Source organism: Nannospalax galili, unplaced genomic scaffold, assembly GCF_000622305.1.
Source record: "Nannospalax galili isolate Female #2095 unplaced genomic scaffold, S.galili_v1.0 scaffold1250, whole genome shotgun sequence".
Classification (NCBI taxonomy): Eukaryota; Metazoa; Chordata; class Mammalia; order Rodentia; family Spalacidae; genus Nannospalax; species Nannospalax galili.
Window position 1 is genome coordinate 335,960 of NW_008328704.1, and position 27,486 is coordinate 363,445.

At 57.8% G+C, this 27,486-nt stretch overlaps 4 protein-coding genes across 8 annotated transcripts in view; 1 reads left to right on the forward strand and 3 right to left on the reverse strand.

The window, feature by feature from the left end:
• The window catches only part of Rac3 (Rac family small GTPase 3), a 2,891-nt gene extending 2,467 nt beyond the window's left edge, over positions 1-424 (reverse strand). Inside the window, exon 1 of the mRNA XM_029560905.1 lies at positions 27-424. Within this exon, the coding sequence (XP_029416765.1) occupies positions 27-424 (398 nt within the window). The remainder of the gene's footprint in view (positions 1-26) is intronic.
• Positions 425-750: 326 nt separating this feature from the next.
• Positions 751-8,047, reverse strand: Lrrc45 (leucine rich repeat containing 45). Of its 2 annotated transcripts, XM_008828309.2 has the most exons (18): positions 7,809-8,047; positions 7,455-7,710; positions 6,934-6,995; positions 6,506-6,576; positions 6,111-6,289; positions 5,786-5,914; positions 4,523-4,635; positions 4,169-4,227; positions 3,832-3,909; positions 3,514-3,649; positions 3,349-3,426; positions 3,127-3,238; positions 2,959-3,029; positions 2,532-2,624; positions 2,151-2,243; positions 1,548-1,721; positions 1,327-1,474; positions 751-1,247 (listed from the first exon to the last, which is right to left on the reverse strand). In XM_008828309.2, exons 2-18 carry the CDS (start codon positions 7,672-7,674, stop codon positions 1,051-1,053), a joined length of 2,013 nt encoding a protein of 670 aa, XP_008826531.1. In that variant the 5' UTR covers positions 7,675-7,710; positions 7,809-8,047; the 3' UTR covers positions 751-1,050. The 2 variants fall into 2 exon arrangements, with proteins under 2 accessions (XP_008826531.1, XP_008826539.1); XM_008828317.2 differs by lacking the exon at positions 3,349-3,426.
• Positions 7,841-11,176, forward strand: Cenpx (centromere protein X). The gene is made up of 6 exons (XM_029560908.1): positions 7,841-8,009; positions 8,346-8,551; positions 10,222-10,273; positions 10,353-10,406; positions 10,614-10,702; positions 10,785-11,176. The coding sequence occupies exons 1-6, from the start codon at positions 7,841-7,843 to the stop codon at positions 10,797-10,799; spliced, it is 585 nt and encodes a 194-aa protein (XP_029416768.1). The 3' UTR covers positions 10,800-11,176.
• Positions 11,177-12,258: 1,082 nt separating this feature from the next.
• Positions 12,259-27,486, reverse strand: part of Aspscr1 (ASPSCR1 tether for SLC2A4, UBX domain containing) — a 34,934-nt gene continuing 19,706 nt past the window's right edge. For 2 of the 4 annotated variants that reach the window (XM_008828326.1, XM_008828337.3), the window contains exons 8-16: positions 19,976-20,115; positions 19,678-19,759; positions 18,796-18,862; positions 18,013-18,075; positions 17,498-17,550; positions 13,051-13,102; positions 12,761-12,830; positions 12,516-12,688; positions 12,335-12,430 (exon numbers count right to left, since the gene is read on the reverse strand). In XM_008828326.1, coding sequence (XP_008826548.1) covers positions 12,417-12,430; positions 12,516-12,688; positions 12,761-12,830; positions 13,051-13,102; positions 17,498-17,550; positions 18,013-18,075; positions 18,796-18,862; positions 19,678-19,759; positions 19,976-20,115 — 714 coding nt within the window. In that variant the 3' untranslated portion in view covers positions 12,335-12,416. Of the gene's footprint in view, positions 12,431-12,515; positions 12,689-12,760; positions 12,831-13,050; positions 13,103-17,497; positions 17,551-18,012; positions 18,076-18,795; positions 18,863-19,677; positions 19,760-19,975; positions 20,116-27,486 lie in introns of all 4 variants that reach the window. The other 2 variants (XM_008828327.3, XM_017796941.2) reach the window with 2 other exon arrangements.

The following is a 27,486-nucleotide window of genomic DNA, read 5'->3' on the forward strand; positions in this document are numbered from 1 at the left end:
GGCGGAGCCCCGGCGAGTCCTCGGACCTGCAGCGCGCGGCGGCGTAGCCGCTGGTCCGCACCCAAGGACACGAACCGGGCGAGACGCAGCGCAGACTGGCGACCCCAGCGACGGGATGGCGGCGCCGCGCGCTCGGCCCACCGGCCCACCGGCCCACCGGCCCACCGGCCCACCGGCCCACCGGCCCACCGGCCCACCGGCCCACCGGCCCACCGGCCCACCGGCCCACCGGCCCACCGGCCCACCGGCCCACCGGCCCACCGGCCCACCGGCCCACCGGCCCACCGGCCCACCGGCCCACCGGCCCACCGGCCCACCGGCCCACCGGCCCACCGGCCCACCGGCCCACCGGCCCACCGGCCCACCGGCCGATGGCGGCGCCGCGCGCTCGGCCCACCGGCCCACCGGCCCACCGGCCCACCATGCAGCCGAGAAACCATCGGAGTCTGCAGGCCTGCTGGAGGCCGGCAGACCCGGGCCCTCCAGACTCCCACGGGATGACCCAGCCCCACCCCGGAGGAGTGCTGGAGAAAGGCACTGGACCAGAGCGTCACCGAGTACGAAAGTTCTGTATTTCCAGCCCTGCCGTTGGGGGCGCGTCGGCTGCGCTCCCGGGCCCACCATGCAGCCGAGAAACCATCGGAGTCTGCAGGCCTGCTGGAGGCCGGCAGACCCGGGCCCTCCAGACTCCCACGGGATGACCCAGCCCCACCCCGGAGGAGTGCTGGAGAAAGGCACTGGACCAGAGCGTCACCGAGTACGAAAGTTCTGTATTTCCAGCCCTGCCGTTGGGGGCGCGTCGGCTGCGCTCCCGATCCCACCTCCCTCCCACCAAGCTGTCCTCTCAGTGGTTCTCCATGGAGTCCCAGGAGCTCGATCCCGCGCGCTTCGCCCTGAGCTGCGGCGAACCACATTGGCTGGGCAGGTGCGCCGGTTGGGCAGGGATGTTCAGAACACCCCGCCGCTTCGGCTGAGGCTTTGGACCCCCCCAGACCTGCCCTTGAGGATATTTCTGCGCTCGCAGGGTGCTCCAGGCCTCCCTGCCTCCCCTCATTTTGGGGGACTCAGGGCTCTCAGAGGAGACCCCTGCACATAAGCCAGCACGGCGTTCTGCAGGAAGCTCGCCCTCTGGGCCTCCTCTTCCCGGATGCGGATGATCTCGGCCTCCCGGAGCCGCAGCTTCTCTCGGAGAGAAGAATTCTCACTCTCTCTGTCCAGCAGCGCCTCCCGGTGTTCACTCGCGATCACTGCAGGCGAGAGGCTCAGTGAGGAGGGGGCACCTCGAGGGGACACGGGCCAAGCTCAGCCCTCCAGCTGTGTGCTAACCTTTCAACTGCCGCTCCAGGGCAGCCACCTTCTCTTTCAGCGCCTCCTGGGACACCAAGTCAGCCTGCAGGCGGCCCATCTGCTCCTGCATCTCCACCCTCACCCTGGTCACCTCAGCTACTTTTTCTTGGTCCTTGTTGCTCAGCTCCTGCGAGGCATGGGTTTGGAGGATGGACATGCACCCCTAGAGCCTGAGCTCCTTGCTACCTGAGCCATGCTACCTGCTGCAGCTCCTCCTGGCGCCGTCGCTGCCCCTCCAGCTGCAGGTTCAACTGGCTGGTCCGTGCCTGGGCCTCGGCTACCAACTGTTTCTGCTGCAGACAAGTACTCTGAGCCTCATCTCGTGCCTGGGCCAGCAGCCGCATTTTCTCCTCCAGGTGAGCCAGGCGATGTTGCTATGGGCATGGGAGGGGCTGCTGTACATGAGGGGCTCCTGGCCTAAACTCAAAACTGGAGGGACAGATGATCTGCATGTGGACTGACCTCCAGCCTTCTGCAAGGACCGGGGAAAGGACTTTGGTGTCACAGCCATCACTTGCCTAGTGCTGCAGCCACTTAACTTGTTCTGCCCTCAGAAGCATCCCCTTGCTGGGCTCTTTTCCTTAATCCCAAGCCAACTCTACCTGTCATCTCTAGCCTTCCTCTTAGCTATGCAGTACAGGCTACAGGCCAGGCCAGACCCCTTCACTTCCGGGCTGCATCCAGCCCTGTTGGCTCCTGGAACTCTGAGTTCCAGCCCTGAGGCCCACAGCGCTAGCCCATTTCAGCCAGGCTCATTTGCAAATTGCTACAACTGGCCCTGCACACCTGCTGCCAAGACTTACCTCCTCCAGGCGGGCCTGGTTCCTGGCTTTGATGAGCTCCTCCTCAGCCTGTCCACGCTCACTGAGCGCAGCTGCCTTCACGCGGCTCAGCTCCTGCATGGTAGACAGGCACCACAAGCTCATCCTCCTGCCTCTCCTGGGCCACCCAGCAGCCAGGCAGAAGAAACTACCTTCCACAAACCTCAGGGCTACACAGCTATCCTTTGATGAGCAAGAGTTCTAACTACCAAACAGGCCTGAATGGCACTCTTGGTCTCTGACCTTTCAAGGACATTGATGAGTGGGTCCCCATGGTGGAACTAGGGGGTGGCCCAGGGTCCTGAGGCCATGAACATTAGGAGATGCCACCCCACAGTCAACACAGGGCCCATGTGGTCTCACCTCTTCCAGGGACAGGCGCACAGCCTCTAGCCTCTGTACCCTCTCCTGCATGGCCCTCTCACTCTCCTCGAGGTGGCGGGTCATGTGATCCACCTGTCCAGATGTGGGGGTCAGGGCTGGCAAACAAAGGTGTCCCTAGCCTTCACCTATGGAATCCCACCCTAGAAAGCAGGTATCACTTGGCAAAGGCCTGTCCTGAGGGGCCTGGTGGGCACTAAGAACAAAGGCCCAGATCAGGGGAATAAAAAGCAGGGACGTCCACACCAGCCTGAACTATGAACACTGTTGCCTGCAACCCTGGTATCACCAAATCAAGGTTGTTAAGGGTACCCTCACCAACCAGGGACATGATACTATATCACACCAAGGCCATTCTGCAGACCCCAAGTGGAGCTGAGAGAGCTGGGGGTATCCACTAAGATAGCACCTCCTTAGAGCACAGCTTCTCCAAATCTTCCATGCTCTGTTTGGCTCTCCTCTTCTCCACATCCAGGCGCTCTAGAGGCCCAGTGAGGAGAGCAAGATAAGTCTTCCCTGGGGTCGCTCTGACCCTGGAACTCCCTTTCCCTTCCGTGGCAAGCCTGCCCATGCCCACCCTCGGCCTGAATGGCACGGATCTTCAGTTCGGCTGATGTGTTGGTCAGTTCCTGTCTGGTCAGAAACAGATGCTCCTGCTGTGACTTCACCTTCCGCTCCAACTCATCCACCTGCAAAGTAGGCACTACTAGATGAAGCTTTGCCCAGTCCTTCCACATACCTCCAGGCTCCTGGGGTGGCTGGCCCTATTCCCCTTGTGACCATGCTCCCGCCCCCATACCTGGCTTCTAAGCATCAGGTTCTTTTCACTGGCAGCAGACAGGTCCCTGAGGAGCTTAGACTCCCGATCTGAAGCTTCCTGAGGGAGAGGGGCAGGGTCTGGGGTTCTAGCCTGTCATGCTATTGCCATGCCCGCCTGCCTGCCGGTTCACAGCCCAGCTCCTACCTGCTGTTCCAGCTTGCGTTCCTTCTCCTGTCTCTGTGACACGCTCTGCCGTTCCTGTTCCACGGTGGCCAAAAGCTCTCCCAGGTCCTGGGCCTTCTGCTCTGACAGAGCCAGAGCAGCTTCCGTCATCTGCAGTCTACAAAGAGAAAGACCAGCCCCACCCTTGCTCCATCAAGAGTGTCACCTGCTTGGCAAAGATTTCCCGTTCTCACTGCTGCCAATCCCCCATTCAAACCCCTGCAGCACTTGTCCCTTCCTTTCATGTGGGCATGCCTCGAAGTCTCTAGGGTGTTTGAAGGCTCCTCTGCCCAAGCTTACTTGGCTTTGAGGGCATTGATGATGGAATGCCTCTCGTTCAGGGCTTCTTGAAGCTGCCCCACTCGTGCAGCTGATGCCCTGTGGAGAGAGATGCTTCTGTGAAATCCTAACCCGAGGGCCCGCCTGGTCTCTCCAGCCTCAGCAGGAATTGTTGTACATCTATGTCCAAAGCATCTCTGGTGTACCAGGCAGAGAGGAGGAAACACTCCACACCTGTCACTAATCACCAGCCTACTTGCTTGGAAGTTAGGGCCTTGTTCTCAGGAAGTTACAGATAGGGCTCAGGTTAGATCACACTCAAATCAGAGCCAGGTCCTGAGCCCCAGGGCCCACTCACCGGCTGTTCCTGGCCATCTCTTCTCGTTGCTTATTAATCGTCTCCATCAAATCCAGAAACTGGGGAGAGAGGTGGTCAACGCACCATTACGTCCAGAGCCTACCCACCCTACCTTGGTCAGGGACAGGAGTACAAACTCCCAGCAACATAGGCAGTAAAGGACTGTTACTTCAGCCCCACTACCTTGTCCAATGGGGCGGGGAGGGGGGTGTGGACTGGCAGGGGAGGATCAGGGCCCTGGCTACCCCAAAACTTGGAGGCCTGGAGGAAAAGATGGATATACCACAAGGGCAGTGGAGAAGGCGGCCAGGCCAGGCTGGAGCAGCCCAGGGTCAGTGAGGGCACCATGCTCACCTGCTTGGATTTCTCTTCCTGGAGGTGCTGGACCTCCTTGCTAAGGATGCTGGTGCGGGCCTGGTTCTCCTGGAAGGCAGTGTGCCGGTCCTGGTTGTGGTCCATGGCTTGCTCTGTCAGAAGGAGCCATGTTATTCACTGGGCTCAACTTTAGGGGGCAGTGGCTGACCCAGTCCTGTGCTGGCCGTGTCTAGAAGTTGGTCATCTGGGTGCCCACCCTGTGGAAGGAAGCATCTCTGCAACAAATCAGACACCCCTGTCCAATGCACCAGGGTGAAGCTCTTTGGGGGGGGCACTGAGTAAAACAGGATCCTGGAGTGGGGGGGGGTGTCTCTCATGCATGTGGGGGAAGCTGCTGCACTAGCACAAAAGGTGGGTTCCTCCTGGAACATCTGGCTTCCTCCACAGAGGAGCACAACATGACTAAGAGGTAGATGCTATCTTCTGGAAAGACTGACAGCTGATACGGCATGCAGTGATCCCAGGACTTATGTACCTGAGGCAGGAGGATCATGAGTTCAAGGTCAGCTAGGGCTAACAAGACTGACTCAGACACACAAAATCAAACAGAAAGCCTTTATGAAGACTATGCCTGCACAGATTCAGGGCTGGGAACAAGACAGCGGAGATGACAGAGGGGTCAGGCAGTGTCAGCAGGAGGTAGTGACCCTGCAGCACTGGGGTGTGTAGTCTAGGATTCCAGGTCTGAAAGCTTAGGCTTTGGTGGGTGGCACCATGTGACAGACTCTGCTGAGTTTGAAGCAAAGATATCATGAAAGGGACTCAGGATTCACAGATGGAGGTCAGTTTGAAGGGCAGGGCTCTGGCATAAAACAGCATATACACCCACTGGCAGCCCCACATCCACTCCACACACAGCACAGGTACAAACTTAGGGAGCCAGGGGAAAATGTCAAGAAGCTTCTCCCTAGCTGAGGCACCGACTGCCTGATGGCTGTCAGGAGAAGGACTTCAAGCCACAAGGTCTTAGTTTCTGGTTTGAAATAGGTGACACCCCCGACCCCCAATTACATGGGTGCTAAGTTGTAAGTAAAGACTAAGCCTCTGAGAGAAGCTGGGTGGTGAGCACCAAGTAGGCTATCTTCAGGCTGCTTCCTTCCTGACCTAGGCTAGTTGCTCATCCTGAGTGTACTGTCTGGAGTCCTGACCCACCCCCTTGAGGCCATGGTGGAGGGGCCTCTGACAAAGGGCTTCGTGCCTTGCTCCAAATTGCAAGCAGCTAGCAGCCCTGAGTGCCCATACCCACAGCTCTCAGGATGTCGCCAGGGATGTTGTTCCCAGCCAGGTCCAGCCTCCACAGGGTTCTGTTGCTGGGGAGACAGTTCACCAGGGCCCGGCCCCCCAGGAGGCCAATGTTATTCCAGCGCAGGTCTGGAAGGAAACCTGTTGTCACTCTGGGATGGAAGGTGCTGGCCCAGCCTAGGATGCTTTCTTTAGCATCTTACTGCCTGTGGCTGCCAATGGAGCAGGAGCTCAGGCCAGCACCTCACAGCAGTGACAAGGTACCATATAACAGAACCCAATACTCCCAGGTCTCATGAGGGAAGCAGAGTGCAGGAGGCCTCACCCAGCTGCTGGAGGCTAGTGTTGCCCTTGAGGGCTAAGGCCAGCTCCTCTGCTCCCTTGTGACTGATCTGGTTGTTGCGGAGATCCAGCTGCTGCAGAGTGCTGTTGGCTGCCAGGGCCCCACAAAAGGTGGCAAAGGCATCTTCCCATGCGCCAATGTTGTTCCACTCTAGGGTGAGGCTACAGAAGGGAGGACACTTGCTTGGCTCAGCAAAACAGCTGCCCCATGGGACCCAGGCATATGGAGGACAAGGGTTCACCAGGTTACTCCCCACCAGTAGAAAAGGGACAAGTGGTGTGAAGTAAGCTGGTTAAAGGGCTATATCCTCTGGGGCCAACCCCAAGTCACACAGAGAGGAAGCTGGGAGGTACAGGTGAGGCCCCACGTGGCCCTACCTCTGAATGGACCGGTTCTGTCGAAGGAGTTTTCCCAGAGCCTCAGCCCCTGCAGCTCGAAGGTTGTTACCCTAGAATAGAAACATCCTGGCCAGTCACTCTTTGTTACTCTGGCTCTGAATACTACTATGCTCGATAGACTCAGGCAGTGGACAAGGCCAGGAAGCAAGCTCTGGACAAAGGCATGGCTGTCATGCCTAGATTTCTGGCCTTAGTTGGCATCCTAGGGCCCCACTTCCTTGTGAGCACTGCTGAATCAGGCTATGCATAATGTGCTCACAAGACTTTGCCTTCAAAACACTCCCAACTCAGAGAGTTGTTCTGAGTTGCTGGGTGTTGGGAACTCTTACAGATGTAGTATTTGGCATCTATAAGATCCTAGGGCCCTGGGTCTCTCCTTCTACTGCCTAGAGTATAGGCCTGCTCACCTTTACATCCAGAAACTGCACAATGGTGTTGGCACACAGCCCTTGAAACAGCAGTGTGGCTCCTGTGTAAGGAAGGGAGCTGTCACTGGGGATCCACATCAGGACAGCTCCTCAGAAACGGAAGAGGGACAAGCTATTCCAGGGGTCCCCATGTTCTGGGTTCACAGTGGAAATGAGTTTCCCCATTTGCTGTGATGTCATGTTAGAAACATCTGTGCTTGCCAGGCCTGATCTCTCAAGCCAGCATGTGGAACCATGAAAGTTGGAGATGTGAAGCCTTCTGTTACAAAGTAACATTGAGCTCTACTCTGAGATTTTGGGAAGAGAAACAACTACTTATTTTAACTAAGGCATAAAAAAGAGAAAACAAGGGTGTGTGTGTATGTGTTGGGGAGGGGTTGTTCAAAGAGTTCCCTCACTGACAGCTAACCCAGCCAAACAAAATCAGGTCACCCGCACTGAGACAAAGGGCTTGAACCCCACTCAAGTTGCAAGGGCTCCTCCGAGGCCATGGGCCTCACCTTCCTCACTCAGCATGCAGTCGCTGAGGATGAGTTCCGTCAACACAGTCTGGTTCTGCAGCAGCTTGCCCAGGGCCCTGCAGGTGTCCACCGTCAGGCTCTGCGTGGCCAGGTCCAGTCGGCCTCGTGGAAGCTGGTGCAGTTGTTGCAGGACAGCTTCCTGCGGCTCAGCCCCACTCTCTTTGCACAGACGGCTGTAGGAGCGCCGGAACTCCTCCATGTCCCCGAGTGCTGACAGGGCCTCGCCAGCATGCCCCTAGAGACAGGCTGCACGTAAGCTTGCCAGGCCGGTGGCTGAGGGCCCCTTTCCCTTGGGAGTGTACATGGGGCCACCGTGCACGGGGGTGAACTGACCTGGTCCTAAGGGATAGACCTAGGAGGGCGGAATGGGAGGGTGGTCGGGACCGCTCGAGGAAGGCGTCCCAGTGATCAGGAGAGCCGGAGCAGGCAGGCGCATTGCACGTACCCCCGGCCGGCCTTGTGCCCCCAGCCCGCCCTTGCGACGTGGCCCCGGGCGGCTGGCGATGGGCGCTGGACGCGATCCCGCGCGCCCTAGTAGTATCCAGGAAGAGCGGTGCGCGCCGGGAAGGGAGCCAGGAACTATAATTCCCAGGAGGCATTGCGGGAGGCTCCGCAGACCAATGAGAGCGAAGGGCGGCTTGCGCTAACCTGGTCAAGCCAGTGGAACGGAGGCCGTGCGCTGCGGTTTATTGGCTGAGGGCTGGGGGGCGGAGCTTCAGGGCAGCAGCCGGCTCATTGGCTCGGGGCCTGGGGGCGGGGCTACAGAGGCGCGCTCCTTGTTCATTGGTTGACATGTGGGGCGGGGCTCAGTGGAGTGTGCACCGAGGCAGCTGCTATGGAGGAAGCGAGCTGCGGCTTCCGGAAGGTGAGGCTCTCCGGCGCGGCGCGGCGGGGTGCGGGTGCCTAGCTCCACACTTCAGCGGGCTCCGGTGCCTTCCTGGTGGGGGTTCCGCCGCCGGGTGGGCGTAGACGGAGCAGCCCGCACGCTCTGCGGCTGGACCGAGCGGGTCTGCAAAGGCTGGCCGGACGGCGCCTCCCTCCAGGCCGGCCCAGAGGGGGCCAGCCCGGAGCCACAGGTGGGCGGGCACGCACCCTGGCGCTAGCTGTCCGTTCCTTCCTCGGTGACGGGCACGGTCGTGCAGACGTCCGCCTGCTAGGGGGAAACTGAGGCAGAGCTCTTCTGTTCCACGGGTGGCAGGGCCCGGGTCGGCATCTGGGCGCTGCCTGCATCAGGCCAATGTGCGCGCCGAGCATAGTCAGGGCTGACCTCCCCATTCCGTGCACTGCTTGAAGGTGAATCGAGTTTTGAGGGCTTTGGCCAGAACCAGGGTTTTGGTCGTTCAGAGGACAAGATGAACGGGCCGCCCCATGGGTGGCCGGGACACCGCCTTTGAGCCCTCAGGACAGGGAATAGGAGTGTGGTGTGCCGCAGGTGCCTCCCTGACCTTGCCCTCCCGCAGTCACGTCTGTTTGTGCGTGGAGGGGCCGGCAGAGTGTGGTCCCATCCCTGGCCGCGGCTGGCGCTCCGGCCTGGGGCTCCTGGAGCAGGTGATACCGAGCGCGCCTTTTCTGGTCCGTCCCGGGTTGAGTGCCGGATAACAAGGGCCAGCAGGGGGCGCTGCTCACACGTTGTTCATGGAGCCTTCTGGCCCTTCTAACATGGTTCACCTGTGCCTCAGGCTTTGCCCATTCTCACGACCTCTTCTCAGCACCAGCACTGGGTGGGTAGCACCGTCCTCCATTGTGGCTGATGCTCGGCAATCCCAACTTACTTTCCTCTCTAGGCCATCTCTTTTAGGGCCCTTGCTGCCTTTTGCTGACCTTTGTCGCGTTTTAGGTGTCCCCACCGAATTCCCGAGCCCTGGGATTCCCACACTAACATTCTTACAGTCTCAAACAACACCCGAGGCCTGGCCAATCCCCTTCCACCATCACCTAGTATCATCTGTCAGAAGGTCCCACAGCCAGGTCTCCCTTGAGACCTAGGTAACAATGTCCTTCCAAAGTCAGTGTCATGCTTGGCGTGGTGGTGCACGCCTTTAATCCCAGCACTGGGATCTCTGAGTTCCAGGCCAGTTGGGGCTACATGGAGACGCTGTCTCAAAAAGACCACAAACAAAAACCAAAGTCAGTGTCACATCTCTGGACACAACTAGCAATGAATTTCAACTTCCTGTCAAAGCTCAACAGTCCTCAGTTGCCTGTGCAACTACCCCTACCCGCCCCAACCAGGCAGCTCAGCCCGGCAGCTCCCACCCCACCGGTCACCTACAACCGGCTCACATTCTTTAGTATCACGTGCAAAAAGGTAGCAGATGCAAGCCAGACAGTAGCAACGTCAAAGGGGTCAACACCCCTCAGAGCTACCAGGGTCCACTTTAGGAACATGGGCCTCCAGCTACCACCACCCCCATCTGATGGGACACCACCTCCCGGCAGTGAAAGGGGAGCATTGCCCCTCAGCCCCCAGACATGGGACTGATGTCACTGGACTTTCCCCATCTCCTTAGTGCTCCCTGGAGCCCAGAGGCCCAAGTGGCCTCCATGGCAGCACATGGGATCCCTTGTCCCCTGCAGGCCTTTCTTACCAACCCCTCTGAACATCCCCCTGCCCAAAGCCCAACTGGTCTCATCCCCTCACCCTGAGAAAGGTGGTACTGTTCCTAGCTGGAAGTCAGCCATGTTCCCTCCAGAACTGATGCTGAGGGGCCTGTGGTTGATGCACTGACCCCTCCCCTTCCTCCAGGAGCTGGTGAGCAGACTACTGCACCTGCATTTCAGGGACAGCAAGACTAAAGGTACAGGGCACCAGTGGGTTGGGAGGGGTGTGGGGCTCAGGCAGGGCTGCTCTTCCACAACCTGCCCTCTCCCTTGCAGTGAACAAGGATGCGTTGCAGCTTATGGTGGAGCTCCTGAGGATCTTCGTGGTGGGTGAGCCAAGGGGCCCACGGTACCAGGAAAATGGAGATCCTTGTTTTTTCAATGGATAAACTTTTTCCCAGCTTCCCACCAACACCTGTCCCTGAAAAGAGCCCTTAGGTCCTCGAGGGCTGGCGGTGCAGGAGGGCCCAGACAGGAGTAGGGTTATTGAGACCACCCAGTGTTTTCCACCTCCCTCCTTCCCTGGTGTTTCATCAGAAGCTGCAGTCCGTGGGGTCCGGCAGGCCCAGGCAGAGGACCTGGACATTGTGGATGTGGATCAGCTAGAGAAAGTGCTTCCTCAGCTGGTATGTGGGGTGCAAGAGTGGCAGCTGCAGCAGCCCAGAGTGACGCCTATGTAATTGTTCTAAGCATACTTCTCCTCCATAGCTCCTGGACTTCTAAAGGTGTCCCCTCCTGTGGCCTGATAGGTCTGGTGTGGATTCACAACAGCATCTATACCCAGTCCCCAAGTCTCCCAGCTTCCAAGGGATGGCAAGATCCCTCCCAGCAGCTGTTGCCCTTCCTAGTCTGTCCTCTGGCTCCCAGGCCTCTGGGGGTCCTTGTGAGACAGGTGCACAGGGAACGGTGGACCAGCCTGCCTCCCACCACAGCCACCCCCCTTAGCCTGTGCTTTATAAACCAACCAGCCGCTGGCAGTGCTGCCTCCTTGCCACCCAACATCAAAGCTTCTGTGTAGCCTTTTAACCACCTGATCCCCCTCCGAGCTGTAAATTTGTTCTTACAAAGCAACATCAATAAATCAACACCATCTCTCCAAGGCTTTGCCTTGCTGCCATTAATCACCCCAAGTCTAGTTGCTTCAAAGCCTGAGCCCCATGCTCCTCCCATCCATCTCAGTGGGACAAATGCAGGGCTCTCAGGAAGGACAGGATAACAAACAGCATGTGTGCACACGCTGCAGTGAAACTGGAGCCTTCACACATGTGGCCAGTTCAGTCGGAAAATGTATTCCTGCCACAGGCCATTACAGCTGCCACTAGCAGGCAGTGGAGTCCAGGACCCAGAGGTGAGACCTGGAGACAGGCTGCCAAGGCTGCGCCTGCCCTGTGGTCATGCTGAACTGCAGACCAATCGAGAGGCAGGGTGCAGGTCAGAGCTGTGAGGCCCACCTGGAAGCCCAGTCCAGGCTGGAGCCTGCTGATGTCCAGGCTTGCTACCCTCTACACATAGTGCCACTGCAAGACTTGGAGCCCCTCACTGGAGCTTGAAAAGCTGCTCTGACTGCAAGTCCAGAGTGGAGGAGACACCATGGAGCACTCAGGAATTAGGAGACCCAGTCACCTAGCATCAAGGCCTAGAGCTGGGAACCAGAGTATCAGGATTGGGGGGGGGGGGTCCAAGTGGGTCCAGAGCAGAAGGAACAACAGTTGCCCTCACCAGGCCTAGAATAGACTTGAGGGGCAACCTCTGAAGGCAATGCCCAGGCTGGACTGAGCTGGCAGACAGCTGCTCCAAGTGCCTGTACTCTTCCCTTCCGCAGTGGTTTCCAGCTTCCAAGCACTAGAGAGCAAGTGGGAGACAGGAGACCTTATTTGGGGGGGGGAGGTACTGGCTGGTGGGGGACACAGCTCCAACCAGCTTAAGTGCTGGAACTGGTCCTGTGGTCCTTCTAGACACATGTGGAGGGAGTCACTAGGACATCCCAGGCCAGGCCCTGCCCAGGGTAGCCGTGTGGTAAGATAAGTGCCTACTTCCTCTTCTCTGGCCCCAGGTTGCAGGTAATTTGCCAGGGAGGCGCCTTCCTCCCACACTTCCGTCCACCCAGGAAAGGGGTTAATGAGGTCACCAGCTCCCCTGGGGCCCTGGTCTCAGGCCCTTTGGAGAGACACCTCAACCCTTGTTAATGGGATACCCATCAGTTCAGCCCAACTGTTGCTGGGCAGCAGCAGAGTGCGTGGAACAGAAACAGGAGGACCTTGAGAGAAGCTCCAGTCTTTATTCCTGCTTGGGGGGGGTGGTGTCCTGTGGCTGTGATTGGCACCTCCAGGCTTGTAGCTCTCACCTCTTGCTGGCTGGGATGCAAACACCAGAATGACCACGGGGCCGTGGGTTCCTGCCCAGACACCCTGCCCCACCCAGCCAGTCCACAGCAGGCACCTGGCAGCTTTAGCCACTTGGGCACGTTACCCAGGCTCCTCACAGGCTGGGCTGTTTCTGGGATGGGCTCTGGGGGCTCCAGTGCCCCCTTCTCAGTAGTTGGCTCGGATTCCAGGGACACTGGGTCAGGGGCTGGCAGCAGGGGTGGGGACCCAGTGGCCCTGGACATACACCTAGGGGTGAGAGACCAAGGCCAGGGTGGTGGGCACAGCCTTGGAGGGGCCCCCAACCCCTCAGAAACTTACCTGGCTACGAGCACATCAGCCGCAGATGGGGAGACGGTGTGTTCTAGCAGCCCAGGCTCCAGGTAGAGACCTTCAGAGGCCAGAGCCCACCCTCAGCCATAGATGAAGCCCATACTTCCACCCACACACTACAAGTAGGGTCTGGCTAGGCAGATGCCCCAGAGAGATGAGTATTGGGCTCATGAGGACCTCAAACTGAATGCCCTCAGGGCATCTTACTCTGGGCATTGGGTAAGCTGGGATTCATGGAAGGGCCTGTGGGCAGGGGACAGCAGCGGGGCCTCACGCACCTGTTGATTCCTCAGCTCCGAAGTGCACAAGGGCAGCAGGGAAGAGGTTTGCCTACAGGGAGGGCAGAAGAGGGGCGGGCTCAGAGGGCCAGATAGGCAGGGCCTAGGGTCCACCCCTTCCTCTGGCACTCTGTCCAGCATGGACCACAGCCGCCGCCCCCCCCCCGCCAGGACAGCCAAGCACCAGCTGAGAGCCCACTTCATTTATGTGAATTATGGTGTCCTCTACTTCCTGCTGCCCAGCTACAGGGTCAGTAAACGTCTGACATTTGGAAGCCTACAGTTTCTTAGCTTGTGACTCGGGTGTATCCTGTCCAGGAGGTCAATGGAGACACAGGGCTGTTGGGTGGGGGTCTAGGTCTAGGTCTCCTAGCCTGACACTGTCTGGAAGTGGGGGAGACAGAGGCCTCCCACACACACACCTGCTTATGCCCCAAACGGGATGTGGGTAGGAGTGTCTTCTTAAGTTTAGGGATGTACCCAGAGCCAATGGGAGACTGGAGTGCCTTGAAAAACAGACCCAGGCATGAGGCAGGGCCTAGCTCCAAGAGTCAAGGTGCTCTGGGGGTGGGGGCGTCCCAGCTTGAGAGATGCTTGGAAGACTCCAGCCTGGGCAAGGTTGTCGCCAATGGACCAAGGAGGAAGCTAGAGATCAACCTAAGCTCCTCCTGGTCCACCCAAACAAAGGTAGCCAGTGCTCTGAAAACCCAACATAATGCCTAGGATCAGAGCTCCCTAGTCACATCTGTCCAAAGGGGTGGAGGGTTAGGGTAAGGTTTCTGTTCAGGGACTTGCTCTACTTGTTGAGGCACCCGTGTGGGTGGAAAGCAAGAAATAGACTGGGTCACTTCCTCCCTGACACGCTAGACCCATGGCTCCAAGGCCTCCCTGACCTGACAGCTAGGTGATGGTCTAGCCAAGGATAGCAGATGTTGGCGAGGCCTCAGTATCACACATCAGAATGCTTTCCTCCTCTATGGCCTCTGTACCCAAGGGAGGTGGGGGCTGGGCCTGGCAAAGGCCAAGGGCAGCAAGGAACCTGGCAGGACCTGGGAAAGGGCAGCAGCTGCCGGCTGAGGGCATTCTTTCCCATTCTTTCCGTGCAGCTCCAGGCTTCTGTGAGTGCCACAGGCTGGCGGGGTGGGTGGGGTTGGGGGATGTTAAAAGATTAATAAGAGCAAGCTTCAAAGGCCAGGCCCAGGAACGCTGAAACCTCAGCCTCCAGCCGGCAGCAGAAGGACACACACAAGGGCGGTGAGTGCTTTGAAACCCAATTGTGAGGACTGCGATCAAAGCGTCATGAGAAAAGGCCTATGGGGTGGGCGGGGGGCTGCCCTAGTGCCCCTGGAGAGGCGCCAGAAGGAAGCCAGGGAGCCAGGCAGGGGGCATGGGGAGGACAGTTGCCAGAACCATCTCAGCACAGCATGGCAGCTCTGCCTCCCACCAAGTAGCCTCGCAGTGGCTTTCTGCAGCACTGCCAGGGACGGAGGGGGTTCACAGGCAGGCTGTGGCCCTACTCCTTCTGGCACTTCTGGGAAGCCTGGTTGGCACATCTAGAAAATATCTGTTTCCCTCCGGGCACAGGGGATCACTTGAAAGATCCACTGAGAAGGTTGTCATGGAGCAACACCAGGGTCACTACAGCACCTGGCAGTGCCTGGGAATCGCACAAAGGGGCAAGAAGAACCCAGAGCACTGGGGGAGAGAAGGCCAGCTGAGGGCTCTGTCCCCACATGCCTGTAGCAAGCCCCAAAGGGGAGAGAGATGGTGAGGGGCTGGGTCTCCATATGAACCCAAGAATGAATGTTCCTGAGCCCAATTATACCTCCCCCACCCCAACCGAGGCCTCAGCTGGGTGCCCAGTACAGCGTGAGGCTTGTACCCTCTTCAGGGCCATAGGACCACTTGGCTTCTACCCCAAAAGCAAGGCTGCCACCTTCTCTAGATCCTGTGAGAGGGCAAGGCTACCCTACAAAGAGGCTTTGTAGCACTGAGCTGCCTGCCTACTCCAAGCTTGCTTTAGCCATCACCAGGATCAGACCTGTTCAGGGGAGGGGGCAGTGGGCAACCTACTACCAGGTTCTCTTTCCCAGAGGGCATGGGCTGTACACACCAAGGGTAAGGGACAGGAAAGTCCCCAGCTGGAAGATTTCCCTATGGGCTGTCACACCTGTCCCAGCTGGGACAGGGTGTGTGTGTGTGTGTGTATGTGTGTATGGACACTGTTCAGTTCTGTCAGCAGCAGAGTGTGGGGCCTACCTCTCCTGTCACCTCTTCCTCTCTCTGAACTTGGAGATGGCTCACCCTCTAGGCTGGGGCAGGAAGTAAGGAGACAGTGGGGAAGGGCCAGCTCCTCCTGAGTTCACCTCCCCTGTCACCCTTCAGTACCTGCTTGAAAACCCTGCCATTTGACTTGGGTCTCTGGGATCCCAATGGAATGAAGGGCAAGTGGACAGAAGACTACCCCCAACAAAGGGGACTTCACCCTCAGCTCACTCTAAGGCCCCCATGGGCCGTTCTTCACCCTGGGGCTGAGCACCAGCCAGGGCTCCAGGCTCCAACCTGGTCCCCCGACACCCAGCACAGACACAGAGAAGGGTGGGACAGGACACCATAAGTTTTAAGCCACACCCTCCCAGGCCTTGGAGACCACTCTGAGCTCAGGGAAGGGGTGGGGGTGCGAATGATCAGCAGTTCCCAGAATACACTGTAGAGGAAGAGAGACAGGACCTCTTTATGTTTCGGGGGGCAGGACAGGCCAGATGAGACCTGCTTCCAAGGTCTCTAGGCTTTCCCTGGCCTCTCTCCCTTTGGTCTCCAGGGCCTTGACAGGGAGGAAGTGGGACACTGCTGGGATGGGGCAGGGCTAGGGGACTGGAGCTCAGGCCCAGCAGGTATGCAGTGTATGGGGGGCTCTCATGGTCCTCCCCGCCCCCACTGCCCTCAGAAAGCCCTTGCTCCCCTGGGCCAGTGGCACCCCCTACTCGCACTCCAAATGGTCTGCTGTGGAGGGACACCCCTGGGCAGCAGAGCCCAGCCCTGCTGAAGCTGCACCCCCTGCTCACCTATGGGCTGGGGGGGGGGGGGGCATCCTTCCCTGAGCCCTGCCAGTTCTGCCAGTGGTGGGCAGGGACGCCACCCCTCGGGAGAAGGCCCCGGCTCCCCCAAGGTGTTCGGTGGTGGCGCCCCCCCGGGCAGACGAACCCCGCCCCGCTGAGGCGCCCCCCCCCCCCCCCCCTGGGGGGGGGGGGGGGGGGGGCAGACATCCTTCCCTGAGCCCTGCCAGTTCTGCCAGTGGTGGGCAGGGACGCCACCCCTCGGGAGAAGGCCCCGGGGCTCCGGATGGAGCTGAAGGATGAAAGGAGACAGCTGCTGGTAGCAGGGGCAGAGTGTCACCAGGAATCAGGCAAAGGCGGATGAGAGGCACCCAGGGGCTGGGGTGGGGGAGGCTGGCCACTGGCCCTCTCAGAGCATCTTCCAGATTCAATGTTTATCAACAGGCTGGCCAGCAAGGCAGGGAGGGGCAGAGATGAAGGGAAAAGGCCCGGCGCCTGGAGGTTCATGGGCCAAGATGGGAACCACAGGGTCATAGGCCTGCTCTGGGCACCTCCCCGCTCTGCCTTGCTCCAGGGCCATGTGGCTCCACTTCCTCCGACAGCCCTTGGTGAGCTTCCAGCTCGCCTGCCTGTTCCCTGCCCCATCTCACCCCAATGGTGGCAGCTCTAGGCAGGCAGTTGAGCTTGTCACCCCCAACGCAGACCTCTGAGGAGGGCTTCAGGCGCCTCTGTTGTTAATTAAAATATCTGAAGACTTTGAAAAGGAAACCATTAGGCCAGAGGGGCTAGGGAGGCCCCAGCCTACTCTCCCAGGGGGTGAAGGACAGGACATTCATTCCTCTGAGTTCTGCCAGGCAGCCAGCAGGGCACAGGGTCAAGTGGTCTCAGTCTTGGAGCCACTCAGGACCTCCAGGAGGGCCTGGGGCCAACCATGGCATTCCTACCAGAGACCAGCAGGGGTCCAGGGGAAAGGCTGTGCCCAGGACAAAGTGGCAAAGATATGGCCAGAAGCAGCCTAGGGGTTTTCTCTGCCTATCAGGCCTACCAGGCCCCTTCCTCACACAGAGGCTAGCCGTGGGGCTGGTGTCACTCAGCAGCCCAGGCAGGGGCCAGGACCTCCAGGCAGCCCTAGCTGGGGACAGCAGGCCAGCCAGTGGGGGGCAGGCCCATCCCCACCCTGGGGCCAGGCAGGAAGCGGAGGAGGTTGGAAAGCCCTGTCAGAAACAACTTCAGAGGCGCACTGCTCCCTCTGAATTCACCGGCTCTAAAAGGCTTTATTACCTACCTGCAGTGCCTGCCAGGGCACTCCTTCCCAACCTGACCGCAGCATGGCGTCCTGCCCTCCCAGCACAGCCCCACCCCAGCAGCAGGCCCTGTGAGGCAGTTGATACCTGAAAGAGGGTCAGCGTGTGGTCATCCAGGACCATTTTGGGAGGAGCGATAACTGTGGAGAGAGGAGGATGTCTGTCAGAACACTGGTAGCTCCTACTCCTCAGGACAGACAGGCCTCAGGTAGGCACTTGTGAAAAGCCCCTCAGGTGTTGGTCCTTTACCCACCTCTGCTGCTCAAAGGGGCCCTTACCACCTGGAGGCCAGCCATGCCTCTAGGCCCACTGCCCCCCTTGCAGCCTGAGCCATAGGGTGGGACTGGGAAAGAGGCCAAGCTGGGGAGCTGGGCACTGACACTTCCCTCCCAGGGACCACAGGGTTGGGCAGCCAGACAACTTGGCTTCTATAGCAAAAACACCTCAAGTCCCAGCCTGGAGGGAGGTCACACCTTGGAGCCTAAAAGAGGGAAAAGGGGACTGTGCCAGACAGATGCAAGGCAGGCTGGGGACAGGGACACAGCTGGGGACAGGGACACAGGTGGGGACAGGAACTCACACAGCTGGGGACAGGGACTCACACAGGTGAAAGGAGAGCTCAGGATTCCCCAGGTGGCTCCGAACGAAGTCTCGCAGGTCCCCCACTGTGGAGAAGCGGGAAGGTGAACAGAAGGACCAGACAGGCCAACCCTCCTGACATCCATTGCCCAGGCTCCTGATGGGAACCTGGGGGCACCAGCCTGAGGCTGCCCCTGGCAGTGCAGACTCAGCATTCACTATGTTGGTAGAAGCTGAGACCCAGATATGGGCACTCGAAAGTGCCATCCCCAGCATCCTAGATGCTCAGCTGGCTGAACCGTAGTACAGGCCACATCCAGGATCCCAACCCTGATGCAAAAGAGGCCTGCCTACCCACTGACAGTCATGCCCAGCTAGGCCCATAGCACTCCCAGTGTCTCTCGGGTCCTAATACCCCAACCTGAGCTCTGACAGGCCAGGAGGCCCCTCAGTCAGGCCTGGGGCTACCTCATCCTCACTGTCTTAGGATAGGCCACCAAGGTCCACTCCAGCTCTAGTGGCTTTGATGCCTTCTTCTCAGGTCTGCTCATGCCCAGAAGACTCAGGGTCATGGGACTCCGGGGGCAGAGCTGAGCCTCTGTGAGAAGACCCAGCCCAAGGCCTGAGCTGGGCCTGGCTCCACCTAACGCTGCAACCTCACAGCCATTTGAATGTCATGCATACAGGGTGACCTCTGGCAACTGCCCCAATCTTCCTAGAGCTCAAAGGGCAGTTGCTATAGTCCTATGGCCTGGAACAACTCAGCAGAACACAGTGGCCCTCCGCAGACCACTGTAGGCCCTCACCTGTCTCACTGGGCCGGAAGAAGCCCTGTAGGATGTACCGGTCAGGGAACAGGACCCTCAGCGCCACCTGGGCAGGAGTGAACAGAATAGTCATAAAGGGCAGACAGAGGTGCACCCAGCACAGGGAGGGGCCTCACTGCTCAATCCCCACTACAGGAATCTCAGCTGCCCCACTCCTGGCTATCTCCCATGTTCTTCAACAGAGCTGAGCCACAGCTGTGGACAAGGACAGTCAAGCACCCACATGTACAGACAAGTGCACTCTAAAAGTACGGCAAGCTCAGCAGTGGTGCACTCCTGTAATCCCAGGACTCAGGAGGTAGGGACAGAGGATCAGGAGTTTAAGGTCATCACTGGCTACACAGCCTAGACTACATGAGACCCTCTCTAAATAAATAAACAAGTAAATCAAGTACATCAAGTTATCCTTCAAATCTGCTCTGCTGTTTGGATGTAGTGGCACATACTTGAACCCTGTGCTCAGGAAGTGAGGCAGGACACTGAGTTCCAGGCCAATCTAGGCTGCGTATCAAGACCCTGTTCAAAAACAGAAACAACAAAAGAAAAAAACCCAAACACCACCAAAATATATTTTCATCACAGGGCTGGGGTGCAGTCCATGGTCGAGCACTTGCCTAGCATGTACAAGGCTAAGTTCAACTTTCAGTGCTACCAAAAAAAAAAAAAAACAAAAAACGCTAGGATTTTCATTACAAAATGTTAGAGGATTAGCCGGTTAATCCTGAGCCTCAGGTACACAGGCCTGTCACGCTACCTACCACATGTCCAACGTGGCAGGGCCTGAGCTATGGGCCACCTGTGGCATGTCACAGTCACTTGCTGGGGCATGTCCCCACACGGGCACAAGAAGCTCCTGCTCACCTTTGGGTAGCGCTCCAATTTCTCCTTCATCTGTGCCTCCCTGAAGGCCTTGGTCACTAAGGGGGCTTCTTCCAGGCGTTTCCTGTGGTGAGGCAGGCCAGGTCCAGATCTCCTGGCACATCAGCTGTTCCCCGCCACCACCTAGCCCCAAAAGCAACTGGCCTCCCCCCTGCTCTCCAGGGTCTAAGGGCTACTCTCTTCCAAGAGGGCAGGAAGGGACCAAGGTGAAGGGCACACTGGGCAGCACCCGTTCAGGCCGTTAAGGATGGAAGATGGCTATCAGGCCAGGGGTACTCACCGCTCACTTTTGAGCTGGGCCAGGCGTCTCCTCACATCATCTACGGTCACCTCAAAGAACTCATCAGGCACTTCTGCCGGCCAGGCCTGCAGTAAGTCCTCCAGGTCAGGATGGCACACCACAGGGTCTCGGTCAACAGGCTGGGGAACAGAGGGGCTCAGCTGACACAGCTTTGGGGGTGGGTATCTCAGCCCCTACAGTTGGAGTGGCCATGCAGACTCTCCATCCCAGACCATCACTCCACAGCCCACGTGTAATACAGGACCAGAGTGGGGCTCGGGACAGTTTAGAACATCTGATGTGAAGATGCTCATCTGTCAGTGCTGCCAGTGGGAACTTCGGGCTAAAGGGCACCTCAGGAAGCTTCCCTGAAAAGTTCTTGCCTCAATGGGAGAACCCCAAGAGCAGGAAGCCTACTTGGGGAGCAGTACCATGGTGTGAGGCCACGTCAGGGGCTCCAGAGGGGAGGAGCAGCAACAGCCACCAAATTAGAGTGTTGGCAAAAACCCCAGCCGGCTGCCCCTACTGCCCTCTCGGCCACAGCCCCATGGTGGAGGCTGACTCCACCGCTCCCTCCCTGGGGAGCAAGCTGGCTGGCCCTCCCTCTGCCCACCCGGGGACAGAGGAAGGGACAGCGTCACTCCTAATTGGCATCAACAGCAATGAAAATTACAAGGTAGGCCTGGTCCATTTGCAGTGCCTGGGAGGGTGGGACATCTCAGTGCTGGGGCCACCCCATGGAGCCAGGCCTGACAGAGGTGCCCAGCTAGGTTGGCAAAGCCCATGTTGGGTCCTGTCCTGCAGACAAAACAGCTGTCACGGCAGGGTGTGTGACCCCAAGAGGTAGTCTCTGATCGTCTGACAACCTGAGGACAGGTTGTCTGGCTCTGAGAACAAGTTCCCCCTCCTTGGGCTCCTGCAGCCGTGGCAGAGTCAAGCCACAGCTCTAACATTCTGAGGGTGGATGGTTCACCCTACCCAGCTACCAAGGGACCTCCCCTCAGTACACTCATAGTAGGTGCAGTTTGAAACATACCTGCAGGTATGCATGCAGCATACCTGTCCCAGGTGTCTCCAGGGCTGTCCCCCCACCAGCCACTGTCCCTGGACACCAGGTCCTGCAGTCCACTAAGCCTGACTTCACCATAATACTCTAGCCATGGAGTCCCTATGACCCAGCAGCATGGCTGGGAAAGACTAGCTGAGGCCTGGGCAGGGACCCACAGGTGGCTGACCAGCACCCCAGGAGGCTGCCCCTTCAAAGCCACAACCATGCAGTGGCTGCTGCGGGCAGTCTGCTCCAAAGCTCTTTATAACATGATGCCAGGCGCCAGACTGCCCCCATGGCCACAATGCCTGCATTCCACAGGGCCATGAGCTCTCTAGGCTCCCAGGGGAAGGTGGGCAGAGCACAGATGCGCCCTGAGCTAGGAGCTGCGGCTTCCACGAGTGACTAGTTCAGGGTGGGCTAGTACTAGCCACCTGGGATCCTAAGACAATGTAGCCTTGGGCACTCAGCTCAAAGAACAGAGCCTCAAAGCAGGCTTCCTGGCTACCAGTTCCAGACACTTCCAAGGAACAGCTTTGGGGCATGCAGATGACCCAAGAGGGGACTCTGCATCCCAGCAGGCAGGTGATGTGCAAAGGATGACATCATTAAGAGCCTGACCATACAGATAGGGCCTCCTGCCCCAGGATGTGGCTACAGGGCAGAGGACAGTGCCAACAAAGTCAGTCTTGAGCACTGGGCCAACATGGGCTCTCCCAGGTACTTCCTAAGCACAGCCTGGGGGCACTAGCGAGGGCAGTAGATCATTGGCTGCATCCAGGACAGGGTACACAGGCAACATCAGTCACCAGCTTCACACTGCTGAACAGCGGCTACATTTCAATCAGAAAAATAAAACTGACAGCTTTCATTGCTCCAGATCGGCCTCCTGAAGCCTCCTCTGCTCAGGAAACCACAAAGGACAGTAGCCCAGGAGCCACAATGACGGTACAGAGGGGTTCCTGGGCCCCTCAACTGGACAAAGAGCCCACTTAGGACAGCACTGCTATAACTCGAGGGCAACAAGGTGAAGGGCCCACTGGCACCTGCTGGAAAGGGTCAGGCCAAGTGAGTGGCTCCAGAGGGGTCTGAGCCTCCTGAGTCTCCCACAATACCCCACAGAGTCTGTGGCTGGGCTGGTAGGAAGCCAGTGGTGGCAGAGGAAGCCAGCAACAGAGTGGAGAAACTCCATCAGCCCGCAGCCCTCCCAAGACAGCTTCCATTCCTGAGCCTCTGGGCAGGGAGGGACTGCAGCAAGACAGTCTCCAGCCAGGAGGCCACACAGCTGTCCCCCAGCCCTGCCTGTCCCTGTTTACTCGGAATGCTCTGCCAGTGCCTGGCCCCCATCTGCTGTCCTGCTAGCTTCAACAGTTTATGCTCAGCTTCCATTCTAGGTGCAATATGGAGATGTTTTTGGATGGGGAACACAAGTCTGGGGATGAGACATCAGGAAAAAAGAAAAGCATACAATGACAGCTGTGAGGGACAGCCAAGCCTGAAGGGCTGGGGAGACACCAGAGTCTACACTGGTGCCTGAAGGAAACGGACTGTTCCCACCCGCCAGCTGAGGCAGTGCTAAAACCCAAGATGATGTCCTGGAGCCCCAGTATGCCTTGTAGGGGAGGCTGTAAAAGACTATGGTCCATTTGGCTGATGCTGGGAGAGGGCTGCAGGAAAGCCAAAGACTCCTAGTCACCACAGTGAGAGGCTTAGGTAGGAGGCTTAGGATGAGCCAGCTGTGCAGCTTCTGGGGGAATGGGGATTTCAATGCAAAGGGCCTCTGAGAGGGAGTAGGGGGCGTTGGGGCCCTGTGCATGTTGGGCCAAAGTCCTTAAATTAAGGCTACAAGGTCAAAGCATGTTATGATTGCTATGTGACAGGTGAGGAAACTGAGGCACAGAGTGCCTGAGGGGCAGCTGGCATGGAAGAGTGTAGGCTTCGAGGGTGGCTGGCCTCGCTGTTGCCTAGGGGGCTATAAGAGACTGATCTTGGAACAAGAAAAGCCCCTTGCTAAAACCTGTCCAGGAGGATTCAGTTCACAGGAACAGAACAGATTCCAAGCCTTACAGACTGACCAGAAAGGAGGTAAGGAGGGCAGGAAAAGACCAGGAGGGAGCCAAGCAGGGTAGAGGCAAGTCTCCTACACCCCTGCACTCAACCCCAAGGCAGCTAAGAGCTGGATACAGGATGCACACAGGAGAGCACCCACAAGGGGCAGGCTGACGGTGGACAGGGTCAGTGGGACGTGGAGAGAAGGGAAATTATGGGAGGAGGACACAGTGCAGCCTGACCTGAGCCAGGCATGGCAGGGTCTGGTGGGCACCGGGAAGTCCAGCTCACATCAGAAGTGGGCCTGCTGAAGTTTCCTTTTCTTGACAGTGATTTTCCAGGACATGATGACAAACAGAGGTGACCTCAAGCTCAGATTTTCCATCTTCTTCATGAGGGCCGCCTGCTCCCTCTTCCCTTGCTCTTCCTCAGCAAGGTTGGCCAGACAACGGCTTTGGTGAGAGGGAATGTGAAGCGTTTCCCCTGAGGCTTTGAGCTTAAATGAATCACTGTAAGAGGGATGCTGGCCAAACCTCCTGAGTTACTCACAGGGCTCAGCCACCCTGGGGAAGGAGGCGCCTGAGCACATGGACACCATCAAAGGCCCTGGGCAGCACAGTAGGAGGTGGCTATGCCAGAGTACCAGGCCCAGACTCGGGTTTGGGGGCAATGCAGAGGGGTGCTGCTCCACATGCCGTGCCTCTGAGGGAAGGAGGAGCTCCACACCAGCACCCGATGGTACCCCCCAACGGGTTTTTGTTCCCGAGGATGTGTCTCTTAACTGCCCAGATCCTCTACTGTGAACATGTATTACTTCCATCCCAAAGAAATGACCAAGGGATTTGGGTTTTGTTTTTTTTTTTAAGAAAGCAGGGTTGCAAACCCTGGACCATGGCAGGGAAGCATGCATTTTGGAGCATCTTGCCAAGCCGCACAGGTACGTATCAGCTCCCTGAAGATAATGGCTAGATCAGTGGGGCTAGGCATGAGTGCCCCTCATCGACACGGCCTGGCCCTACCTGGCAGCTGCTCCTGGAGGCTCAGGAAAGGCAAACAACTGAGAGAGAATGGGACATGCCCACAAGACAGACTAGGAGCCCTGGTTAGACGGAAAAAGTGGGCTCCTTGCATGGCAAGACCATCCTCCATCGCACCTGCCCCATGACCAGCAATCTCCGGATTTATTCATTGAGGCAAGCAACTGCCAATCATCGTACTACAAAAACAACCAGACAGGAAGAGCACTGAAGAGACGGCTCAGCAGCTAACAGTGTGTATGGCTCTTGCCCAGCACCCATATCTGGTGGCTCACAACCATCTGTAATCCCAGCTCCAGGGGATCAGACACCCTCTTCTGGCCTCTGAAGGGACTTCACCCGTGTGACATACTCCCCACACAGACATGCACATATACACATAATTTAAAATAAAATCTTTAAAAAACAAAACAAAAAAGCCAAGACACTTGGCCAGCCACCTACAACGTCTGAACTATCTGCCAGGAAACCTCAGTATACTTTTCAATTAAGGTACGACCTACAGCTCTTGAAAGAGTTAAGCTTGGGTCTCAGAGCCTGAGGGTTGTCACAAACACCCACTGAAGCAGCAGGGCTCTTGGCCAACCTATGGAGATGGCAGATACAGGAGGCCCCAGGCTAGCAAACAGCAGCACAGCCATGGAGCCCCTACCCACCACAGCCACAGAGCCCCCATCCACGTGGCACCAGACACCGGCCACCCTGCCCTGCCCTACATGCATGGATCCAGGTAGAAATTCTTACCAAGTCTGGCACTATCACCCACTTCATACCCTCTACATCCCCATACAGGTGCTCCCATCCCCATGAGTACTAACCAGCCACCAGCCTGAGGTGTAGAGGGTGAAGGCCAGACTGCAAGCAGGGCGCTGGGCAGGCACAGAAGAAATCCCCCAAGGAGGAGGGGCGGGCAGGCCAGCAGCAGTCAGTCCTGCCTGGGAGGACCCAGGGCCTTTGATCAGGGTCGGCCCCTGTGCCAGCTGCTGGGGAGGCCACAGGCATGGGGGGCGTCTGCTGTGATCGGCCTGCGAGCATAGAGCTGCAAGGCGGCCTCCCAGGCCGTGGAGGGACTTCAAAGGACATGGCCAGGGGGCGCCGGGCAGCCCCAGCCTCTCCCAGAGCCCCGTTCTGATCACCAGTAAAACTACCTTCTAATAATTAATGTTTGACATCAAAGGCAGGAACCGCCAGGCTCTGTGAACCATCCCGGGCCTCAGTGAGGACCTGCCTGTATTTTATCCTGTCTCTTTCTTCTGAGCCTTTATTTAAATCCAAAAACCACACACAGGCAAAACATTAATGGGAAACTTGGAAACTCTTTTTGATTACTAAAGTGTACCTTTGAAGTTCCCCTAAAAAGTTCTGTTTTGTTCCCATCCCCCTCCCCCCAAGAATGAGTAGGGACACAAAGCAGGCGCATGTGGCTAGCCGGCCCTCTGGGTGTGGGGCTGTTGGTGACAAGAGGCGTGAGGCAGAGGGCGGGGGACACTCCACAATCAATCAGCTGCCCAGACTCCCAGATCAAAGGCCGGAGGAGTGCAGGCAGAGTACATGCATCCTGCAGGGAACCCCTACTCTGGCTGAGGGCCCTGGGTTCACTGCTTAGGGCTGTGCCAGGATCCTGACCCAGGGACAGTTGACTGCTTGCTTGGCAAGCTGACCAGGACAGCTGCTCTGAGCTGCCGCACCCAATACACAATGCAGGAAACAAGGTCCAGTTGGCATGGAAGGAGCAAGGGGCTGAGGGCTAGCACCTTCAGAGTGGGAGAAAGACACAGCTGCCCTGTCCCTAAAAAAAGGAGTCCCCAGGAAGAACAGGCTCAGAGATGGCCTGGCCCCTGGCACTGGCTATCCCTAATCACATGAACCTGCTTTCAATCTGACCCAAGAACTTCAGGCTGGCCCAAACATCAGAGGGCAAAGGACAGCAGGGTTTGGTGGGGGTGGGGTATTCCACCACAGACATCATCCCAGGATGAATCACTTGATCAAGACAGTTTGAGGGTTCAGGGACACCTTGAACATACAGATACGCAAGACTCTGACAAGCTGGACAAGAGTGACCACCCACTGTGAGCACATGCACGGACCCTTCATCCTCTTAGGCATGTAGCCAGGAGGCAGGAGTGAGGACCCCATACAGAAGTGACCAGGATGGGAGCTAGTCAGGCTCTAGCACCAGCACCATGGCCTGGCCACTGGCCACCCAAGTATGTTCCTGACATAAACGGCCCTAAAATAGCAGCCTCCAAGCACTGGGCCCCAGGTTCTAATACACACTAACTATGTGCCCTTAGCCCCAAATCCATGAAGACTGTCCTCAGAACCGCTAGATGAGGGACCCAGGTAGGGTCTCTGAGGGCCCCTCTGCCTATTGGCAGTCAGGTCTTGCACTATGGCCCACAGCCACAGCCGCAGAAGCTGAGCAGGGGAGGGCTGGCCCAGAAAGAACACAGCCTTGCCTCACCAAGCAACCAGTGGCCACCGCAGCAGCACAGACAGGCACCAAGGTGGGACAAAGATGCAGCCATAAAGACAAAGCCTCTTCAAAAGCCACATCATTGGGTGAAATACCTTTCCAAGAAGCAGAAGCTTTTTGTGAAAACAGAGTTGCACGGACAAGAAAAATCACCAAATGTGAAAAAGTCACCCTTTCCCAAGTTAGAAATAACTTGTCAGTAGCCAAACACCAACAGGAGATACAGGAAAGGAGGGCACTACACTGGGCCTACCCAGGCCGGCAGGAGCACTGGTGGGGCCCTGGCCCCTAGGCCCAGGCAGTCAAATGTCCCTTCTGACAGCTGGGCTAGAATCACCTCCTCCTCACGTCCAGCACTGGATTCTCTTGGCCCCCAGCTGCACCAGTGCTGCCTATGGCCCATCTGCTTCCTCCAGTCAAGGTCCAGTGGTACCTTAACCACCTGTTCTGCACAGGATGCCGAGGAAGCTGATGTTTAAGCAGCCTAGCTACAGGGGGGTCCAGTGTGGTCTGTCTGGAATCAGACAGAGCCCAGGACAAGGACAGCCAGGACAAGCCAGCTAAACAGCCACAGCACCCTCCAAAAGCAGGGTACAGAGGAGGGCAGAGGACCAGAGGAAAAGGTCAAGCCTCAGTGCCACGTGGGTGTGAACGAAAGTAGAACTTCATCAGGGAAGTTTTCGGAAGGTCCTAGGCCATGCTGGGGTAGGATATTTTGGTGAAAGGGTTGCTTTTAGCTGGGCATGATAGCACATGCTTATTTTAAGCCCTTTAATTCCAGCACTCAGGAGGCAGAGGCAGGCGGATCCCTGTGAGTTTGAGGCCAGTCTGGTCTACATAGTGAAGTAACCCTTCACCGTGGACTTACATGGGCTCATTCCTTCAGTCTATTCAGGGC